Source organism: Otolemur garnettii, unplaced genomic scaffold, assembly GCF_000181295.1.
Source record: "Otolemur garnettii isolate 467f Iridium unplaced genomic scaffold, OtoGar3 scaffold00237, whole genome shotgun sequence".
Lineage (NCBI taxonomy): Eukaryota > Metazoa > Chordata > Mammalia > Primates > Galagidae > Otolemur > Otolemur garnettii.
In genome coordinates, this window is record NW_003852632.1 from 1,262,624 (window position 1) to 1,272,631 (window position 10,008).

General features: G+C 40.1%; 1 protein-coding gene across 1 annotated transcript in view; it reads right to left on the reverse strand.

The window, feature by feature from the left end:
* Positions 1 to 10,008, reverse strand: part of TOX (thymocyte selection associated high mobility group box) — a 321,741-nt gene that overhangs the window by 160,323 nt on the left and 151,410 nt on the right. Inside the window, exon 2 of the mRNA XM_003802214.3 lies at positions 2,151 to 2,216. Within this exon, the coding sequence (XP_003802262.1) occupies positions 2,151 to 2,216 (66 nt within the window). The remainder of the gene's footprint in view (positions 1 to 2,150; positions 2,217 to 10,008) is intronic.

Genomic DNA, 10,008 nt, shown 5'->3' on the forward strand with positions numbered 1-10,008 from the left:
TATGCAGATGTTTGATGTTATGCAGGAAAAAGAAAAAAACTAATTTTTTTTTCCTGCAGGATGACTAAAATCTTATTTGTGGTCGCCTAAAGGGATAAATTGATTAAAATTCCCTAAAAGAATACCAGGTAATGAATTCTTGAACACTCTATATTACAATAAACAAAAGGAATGTTAAGTGTAAAATTTAGCTGAGGCCATTAAGCTTATGTAATTTGTGAAGTTTATCTTCCTCCAGAGTGCGTATTATGTTTCATTAGTCTAATTTTTAAAATAGCACATTCTAAAAACATTTTCGTATATACCACACTACAAAAAGAATAGTTTGCTCCTGGCTCACAAACCTGCCAGTCTTTAGAAAATGCAAGAAGTAGTTAGAGCACTTTGCTCCTTTTTTATAGATTATCACTTTTAAAACATTTAAAACAATCTTACTAACTTCTGACTGAAATATTAAGAAAAATAATGTTAGATGCTTGATTTCAGTAAGGGCTTCACCTTATACATTGAACTTGAATTTTAAAATCTAAGGAGTCAAGCCATTACGATATATATGCTCTGAACTTTCAATCCTTTACCCAAAACTCTTTAAGAGGGACATAATGATTCTCTGAGAGGGAGCAGAGGCTTTATAAGAGCAATCACTTATTGAGTTTGTGTTTCTACTGTTTCAAACAAATTCAATTAGCCCTTACACTTCAAAACTCTAACGGCACCAAAGAGATGATACCAGGTTCTTTAATCTAATCGTAATACTAAACTTGTCAGTACAGTTTTGGGATTGATGGTTAGAAGAAAATTAATAGTAACATTTTTCATTTTTTAATCAAACAGTCCTATTCAGAACTACCTATGGCTCTTGGAGGCTACTTAGCCAAATAAATTCAGTTAAGAATTCTAAATGAAAAGCTCAGCCTTCCAGGGGTATTCTTAGAGCAATCACCTCTGTTGAATGGAAGGAAATACAGTCAGGTTCTTTGAACTTTACGATGACCTTTTCGGCTGAACAATACAGTGTAGTTTCCAGAATGTCTGCCAGAGAAGCCTGTGATCGTAATGTCTCCTAAGTGCAAAGTTCATGGAGATGCAGGCCTGCCTCTGGTTTGAGTTAAGGATGAGATGTTTTATTCACAGTGTATCCCTAACATACACATTAGATTTAACTCACTGACAATCACTCTGCAGAAAAATAGAAGCCCACTCCCACACCCTTTCTAATTACCAAATTCTATGTAGGCAGGTAAGCAGGAATTGAAAACTACTATGTTAAGATTTTATACCATATGCAAAACTCAAAACTACCATGCTTTCACTGTTCTGGGGGGGGGATGTTTGTGTCAACAAAATGCTCCTATGAACTCTCCCGCACATTCACCGTTTTCCTTTTCCATACAGTGCTCTTATATTTTGTTATACTGACACCCAAGGGCAGTTATAATTTTACCTTAAATGCCCTCACTGGATTAAAGGGCCTGGTCTTAAGTATCTAAAAATAAACAGTCAAGCATTTACTTTTTATAAATGCAACCATTTACATTCTCATTGGACTTTTGTGGTCACTTCTTATGATTAAATACCTTGTCAGCCATTCCCAGTGAAATAGATACAAAGGTGCCCTTGAAAGTTTCAATCATGTTGTGCTTTGGGGCCTGAAAGTTCCTCCCCACTCCCTCACCTCTTCCGCCTCTCCACTAGAACTGATAGCAGCCTTAAAGCACCCACCTGCCATGTGATTTGGGTGATGAATTTAACGTTTTGTTGAAAATGGCCCCAACAGTTGATAATTAAAGCTATTTGTGACATGTGTAGCTTAAAATGATTAACTCGTCTACAGTCAGAAGCACAAATACCCTGCACCTGTAAAGACTTTATTTCCTAAAGGTAAAACAACTGTTTAGGAAAGATCATGCTGGCAAAACAGCTGCTTGCCGTTCTGGAGAGGAAAGAAGGTAGTGTCTTTCAACAAATGCCAACTCTGGGTTTTATCAGCTCTATCTCATTAACTGGAAACAAGGCTTAAATGCTTTGTTTATAAATTATGATTATTCCTGATTGCGGCAGTTACTGATAGTGCTACTCATTTGCAATGCAACTCTTTGAATTTGTTTAATTACAATTTGAAACAAGGCAGAGAAGATTAATTAACCCACCTGGCTGGCTGGCACATAGTCCTGGCTCGGCTCTGTCATGCTCATATACATGTTCTCACCGTCAAACTGCGAATGAAATAATAGTAAACATTCAGCAATCTTCACTGTGGCTGTGTTTTGTTTTGTTTCGTTTCTCTCTCTCTCTCTCTCTCTTTTTTTCCAACATCAAACTGGAAAACAGTAGCCATAAAAAATACTGTGGCTGGAACTAAGAAAAATCTGTCATAGCGAGTGAGCCATATCTTTTCTTTGATTTTTCTGTTGTCACCCTTACTGACCCTGGATGTCAGTGATTTGGAGTAATTAGTGCTCTAGTAATTACAGCAAGCAAGCAAGAAATGAGTGGTTCCCTTTCATCTGCAATCTGTTTTAAAACAAAATGGCTCATTTTGCACGGCATGTATACATACTGCAGTTGGGTTGTAATGAAGTATTAAATGAATGGCACGGTTTCTGAAAGAAAGGAATAATGGAAAACACACGGCAGCACAGCTCAGTGCATTCTGAGTTTAGCTCTCAAATAAGAAACAGTGCAGGCTTTTTATAATAGACTAAAACTGGCTTCATCATAATAGCCTTGTGATTAAAAAAAATCAAACTTTGTAATAATATTTGAAAAGAGTCTGTGCCACTTTAACCATGGCTTTGGATGATAATAACAATACAAATATAGAGGCACGATGAAATTTCCTCTGAAACTTTCAAAGACATAGAATAAAATGTATTAGAAATGCACAGAAATTCATACACAAATGTTAAAGTTAGGAACAAGATGGAAGGAAGAAATTCACAAGCGCAGCACCATTGGAAAACTATCAAGTAGTTCAGGCAACAACAACAATACCAACAAAAAAATACTTTTCATTATTTGGGTTTTTGAAAGGCGTAATCACTCTATTCAGACTTAATCCTCAGCTATCTTTAGTCCCTTGATAAATGGGCAAAGCATTCCTCTTTGAGTCAGAGGAAGAATTTTCCCAAGATAACAATCAAAATGGAAAAACACAATCAATGTCCAAGAGCTGGATCTGAGTTTTCTTTCATTGACAGACTAATTTCAGACATGGGAAGTTGAAATCTGAAAAATTACATTTTTAACAGTGTTATGGATAGAGGTGAAATGCACAGTCTTAAGGATATACTTTATATACCATCCAAAAAAAGATGTTATAGCAAAACAGATACTGTGCTATGGGCACTGCATTCCTTCACCTGTGAATTCCTGGCAGAAGAAGGTTATACAAACACTAGGCATGGACTAAAGCTTCTACGTTGTAATCAGTAGTGGGTTCCTAGACTATTCACATAAATACAGGCTGTAAAAGTAAAGACCTCCCTAAAGACACTGAGGCACTCATAAGATTAAGCTCAGAGAATCAGAGGATTTCCTTACCCATCACCCTGTAATTATATTTCACATCATGTGAACAATTTAGCTAAGCAGACATGAATTTATTTATTGAATGTTGTGGTTGTTAATACCAATCAGAAATAAAGAGAAAAAAAAAAGAGCTGAGTGTTTTGGTTGCTTTGTCAACAAGCTCAGGAGCCCTAAATCCAATCGGCGTTACCCAAGGCTGCTTTCCCACTGGACAGGTGAACCCCTTCAAACCCAAACAGCACAGCCCCAACCAATCTGCCTGTCACTACTCACAACCCAAGGCCTCACAGCTAGCATCACTAAGCATTTCTCCTTCCCAGCCCACTTTTGGAGTACACTGGTTTGTTTGCAAATGTTTTTCCTCTTGAGATGCCAAATAACCATTTAAAATATGGACAGCTTCTCTGACTATAATAAATTAAAGTAGTGAAGTGAATCAAACACTCCACTGCCTGTGCATATTCTATAAATGTGTTATTTTCTATTTCATCCTCCCTAACTCATTTTCTAAATCTGGGTTGTTCTCAAGCCAACTAAGGCTTTGAAATTTTGGTTTTAGTCTTTCCAAAGTAGACACTAATTGAGTACATTCAATGTTAACTGCTCTTGTAAGGATGCTTTCCTCAGAAAGTACCAATACGTGAGTAATACTGAGCTAAGGCATTTTGCAATAAAAGGCCGGGGGCTACAGGAGTCCATTCTATGCCCGTCACCTTCACCTTCACATGTATTACTGATGTGCATTAACTGACTTAATCTTCACCATAACTGAGAATTAGGTATTATTATTACCTACATTTTACAAATGAAGGGACAAAGGCACAGAGACGTTAAGCTAGATACCCAAAGTCACACAGTTTATAGGAAGCAAGTCTGGAATCCAAACTAGGGCCATGCCCTTAACCACCAGAACATAGAAATATATTCTGAATTGCAATAATGAGTTGGCTATCAATTCTGAAGATAATGTCAAAAAATACTCAAAACAGATTGATGACAATATTTCAATGATAACATCATATTGTCTATAATTTCTGTGGTACCATGAGGATTTCAAAGAAACAAGAGTTGTGGGGAGCTGTCAATTTAATAATTAGCCTGGCAGAATATCTCTGGATGAAAGACTGAGCGGGAGGATGATGGCTAATTTTGTCAATGTGACTGGGCCACAGGATACCCAAACATTTGGCCAAACAGTATGCTGGGTATGTTTGTGTGGGTATGTCTGGGTGAGGTCTACATCTGAATTGATAGCCTGGGGAAAACAGATGCTCTCCCCAATTGGGTGGGCCTCATCCAATCCGTTGGAAGCTTGGACAGCACAAAAAGGCTGACCCAGATCAAGGATTTCTCCTGCCCAACTGTTGAGCTGGGACATCAGTCTTTTTCTGCCTTTGGACATGAACTAAAACACTGGCTCTTCTTGGTTCTCAAGCCTTCCAACTTTCAGTTGGGAACTACAATATCAATTCTCCTGGACTCCAGCTTGCCAACCACAGGTCTTGGGCCTTCTCAGCCTCTATAATAACATGAGCCATCATGTAATAAATCCTTATGATCAGGTGTCCTCAAACTACAGCCTGCAGGCCACATGCAGCCCGCCTAGAACATTTATCTGGCCTACTGGGTGTTTTTGCCACTGCTACCTGTCTTGCTTACCAGCCGAATCGTCCCGGGCCCACAGTCCAGCCCTCCAACAGTCTGAGGGACAGTGAACTGGCTCTCTGTTTAAAAAGTTTGAGGACCCCTGCTTATAATAAATCTCCTTCTATTATACATATCCATACACACAGATGAAGATAGATGCAGAGCCTTCCTGTTGGTTTTCTTTCTCTAGAGAACCCTCATATAGGTGACTTTTCTGTTTTCTGACATACGGTCTTTTTTTTTTTGTTGTTGTTGAGACGGAGCCTCAAGCTATCCCCCTGGGTAGAGTGCCATGGCACCACGCTCACAGCAACCTCCAACTTCTGGGCTCAAGCGAGTCTCCTGCCTCAGCCTCCCAAGTAGCTGGGACTACAGGCGCCCACCACAACGCCTGGCCATTTTTTGGTTGCAGCCATCATTGCTGTTTGGCGGGCCCGGGCTGGGGATTTGAACCCGCCACCTTAGGTGTATGTGGCTGGTGCCTTAGCCACTTGAGCCACAGGCGCTGAGCCCTGACATACGGTCTTATTCTGTTAGACAGGCTGGAGTGCAACTGTAGGATCATAGCTCCCTGCAGCATTGAACTTCCTGGCCTCAAGTGATCCTCCTGCCTCAGCTTCTCGCATAGCTGGGACTACAGGCATACACTGCCACTATATCACCACACATTTTAAAATTTTTAGTAGAGATGAGGTCTTGTATGTTGCTCAGGGTGGTCTCAAACTCCTGGCTTCAAGTGATCTTCCTGGCTCACTATGCCAAAGTACTGTGATTACAGGCATGAACCACCATGCCGGGCTCACTTCTTTCATTACTATCAGGATATTCAGAACTCCTCTAAAAGCACATGTCTACAATGGGCCTACAATGTAGAAGCACATTTATTTCACACTATTGCTTTACTTTTAAGAGGAGGAGAGCCATGTTGATTTTGCTGTGAGAGTCTCTGGTCTCATTTCCCATCACACACTCTGCCTGTGCTCCAGTATGCCCCCCCATACACAGTTACAACTCTTCCTCCAGAAACTGTCCTACCCTTTTACTTGTTGCTACGTTGCTTAGACACCTCAGCTCCCCATAGTGAGGGCTGGGCTGTCTCCAGGCTCTGGGCTCTTCCCACCCTGCTTCTGGACAAGGTTTGGTATCAGGGGACTTACTTCCCTGTGAGCTACCAATGAGTAATTAGTTATCTTTGGTGTCTCGATAGTGCTTGCACATAGTAAGTCTCAAAAACTGTCATTGTCTAATTAAAAAATTAAAATATATTTACTTGACTAAGTAGATTGTCTTCCTAGAAAAGTATTAACTTGAGGAGAGAAAGAAGATTCAGCTTTTAGAGAATAGCTTAATGGTTTTTAAAGGAAGTTGACTCAAAGTCTTAGAGCGGATTAAAACTAGTTATAGAGGATCCAAAGCTGCTTAAAGGGAGAGGAAAGACAGAAAACGAAGGACAGATATGGCCAGGGCGCCATTACTCAAATGCCAAGTTCACTTCTTCCTCAAGGTTTTTATTTAATAAAAAATTATTTATTATAAAACATATATAGAGAGAGAGAGAGAAAGAGAGAGAGAGGCCAGGAAACAAGAGACATGACTATAAATAAATGTATGCTCTTGTGCTGAAGAATTTTGAATTGCCAAACAAAAATTTTTGTGTGTCAGAACAGGCCTAGATATTCTCCTGTGGTTAAAGGATTGTGGTTGGACAAACTCCTGGACCCACTAGAAAAGAGTAAGCCCAAATGCCAGCAGGTCCCCCGCTGACCCGCAACAGATTTATGCCATCACTGCCTTACACAGCTCCATCCAACCACACCCTGCCCAGGAGCTAGTGACAAGGGTTGCAACAGTCCTCCCACTAAAATCCTAGAATGTACCCCATGTCATAAGCTTAGGACCATTTGTCATTTGAAGTAGAATTATAGCTCATCATCCTGGAATTTTGGTTAAGTTCTATGAAGACATCATATCTGAATCCCTCATGTCATAATTAGAGAAATACTGATAGATTTTCTTTGTTGGTTATGAGGTCCATCTGGAAATAGAACTAAGACCCGGATACCTAGTAGAAGAGGTTTTCATTATGACATACTACCATATGCTCCATCACATGAGGGGCGTGGACGATCTGTGGCTACCGCACTAAACTCTACCTCCATAAAAAGTGGGGTCACATTCAATGACTCTTTGTGCATGGGTGTGTGCATGCCCCCCAAACCTGAAGGTATAGCATTTGTGTGATCACGCTTGAAGGACTCTGCTTCACTCTACCTAAGTTACATATCAGATGACCATTATTAATGACTGCTGTAATAGAATTGCTTTATCAAACAAAACTTACTGAATTTTCTTACTCTTTATGCTCATCACAGTTACTATTCTGAGAAGTCAACTGAATTTAGGCCTCATAACTTTGCAAAACATACCCAAGCATACTAGGACTTCTCATTTCTATGCATTCTCAATTTAAAACCTGAAGTCAACTTTCAAAGAATAAATAGACTGACTTATTTAAATCTAAATGTAAATGGCATCAACCCAGGATTAGCCTTTCTGACCAAGAGCATTTCGACTCTTCATTGTGTTTTTATTTGAAAACACCAGGGGATACAATCATATAAAAAGTCATTTATAATCTTCTAGTCCAGTTTTTTGAAATTGTTTTTAGAGGATATTAACCAAACCCATAATCCCAAAAGCTTTCATACCAGGTGGTTATTTTTTCTTCTGTTTAAAAACAGGAAACAGAAATCTAGCACCATCTGAACATAATGAATGACGAGCAAAAATGGGTGATATTAGGCTACCAAAACCACTAAAACAAGAAAAATCAAAGATTGAATGTAAGTATAAATCAATCACTGGCTCTGCTACAGAAAATGAGATCTTTTTAGAGAAACCATTAAAAGAAAACCAGAAAACTGCTGCAGAGAGAGGGCAAAAAAACAACCTCCTAGAATCCACAGAACAGTACCACATTGTTTCCCTGTAAAGGAGAAAACCTTACATTTCTGGATGTTTTCTGAAGGGACATTTGATACTTTGATTTTTTTTACAAAACAGCTAAAAATGGAAATGTTTATAACAGGGAGCTAATTTGACATTTCTTAGAAGAAGCATTGTAATAAATCATTGTAAGAGAGGCTAAAATAAGATTTCCATTTTTGTAAGCCTAAGATCCTCAAAATAAGATTTCCATTTTTGTATTGCCTGGCCCAATATAAGATCACAAGTTATCTATTATTTTTAATGGAAGAAATAACTTAATGAAGTCAAAGACTCTGCTGTTTCATAAGGGTAAAGCATCTGAGTGTGCAGCGTAACATGAAGGGTGACAATGTGCACACAGACACACTTACAACGAGGTTCACATGGGCGGTAATGACAGAGCAAGGCCACCAGGCCGCTTACTACAGATCCTCGCTACTCTCAAGAGAAAGGTCAGGAGGCTCTGGAGAGAGCATATTTGTCTATTATCTCCCAGTGTCAAGGCTGACCCTGTTGATGCAGGAGTCTTTAGTCACTTGGCCTCTACACTGAGCCCAGTTGAATGAAACTGGTTCTGAGCACAGGGGCCCAGAGAAGTGGCTCATGCTGAAAGGAGGGGATCAGGCAAAGCAGAGGCTGTCAACACCCACAGAATGGAAGGCAGAGTCACCATGGTGGATGTGCCTTCCAACCCAGCAGGACATTGAGCTGCCCTGCAGAAGAGCAATCCCTCTGGGCTGGGCTCCAGTCACTTACATTTGAATGGTAAACACTCGCTGCAGGTCTGAACTGAACAGGGAAGAATCGCCCAGCATAGCATGGCTGCTTGGAGACTTGGCCATGGGAGGGGCAAAGAGGGTAAGAATACCAGGCCCACAACTGAGAATCTGGACTCTACTCTGGGACTGAACTCACATTCTCATTTTTTGTCCTAGTTATATATTTATTTGAGGAAGGATTGGATATCATGTTCCCTTTGTGAACTGTGAGAACGGATCTTTTCAGAAACAGTAACGCTACTCCTTTATCCTAACCTGTCCTTGTAAACACCGCCCTACACAGAGGCTCAATGGCATACATCCCAAGGAGAGAAACACAGCCATTTCCCTCTGTTAAGAGTAAGGCTACAGTGTGTTTTTCATTGTTGTGCTTTTGTTTTTATGGTTTTTAAACAAATGCACTGAACTTACTAATTTAAATGAATATTGCACTCTTCTAAGCAATCACCTTAAAAGCTTCACAAGTAAGATCATGATGCCATAACGATCCAAATCAGTTTGAACTTCTTCAATTCTAATTCCATTAAATATATGAAGCCATTTAATTTTTGTAAGGACCTTGTAATACAATGACTGTTACTTCTCTTATTCTACAGATGATGAAACTGAGACACAAAGTAGTTAAGTAATGTCTGTGATGAATCTGGTTCCATGCTCCGCAGATCTGCTCAGCCTTCCTGGCTATCAGGCCTTGGCTGTCGGCTTTTGCTTTCAGGAATGGCTGACACCATTCCTGTGGTCATGCAACCCCCAGGGGCACTCTTCCTGCTGCTACCATGCTGCAGATCAAGGGTCCAAAAGCACAGCACCAAATGATATCAAGAAGCTCTGCACCTGAACCAGAGATAAGAAACTTTTGTCTTCCCCAGCATCTGCTTGGAGGGTTGGATAACGTGTTCTGGACGTGCAAAGGAATCACCTGCTTCCCTGTGAAGAGGACTGGCCTGGGGCCTCCCTTGCAGCCTCTCTGAAGATGTCCCTTGTGCCCAGCAACCAGAGCAAATTTCTTACAAATTCACCACTTGGAAACGTGTCCTTCACATTTTCTTCTTCCCGCCTTCCT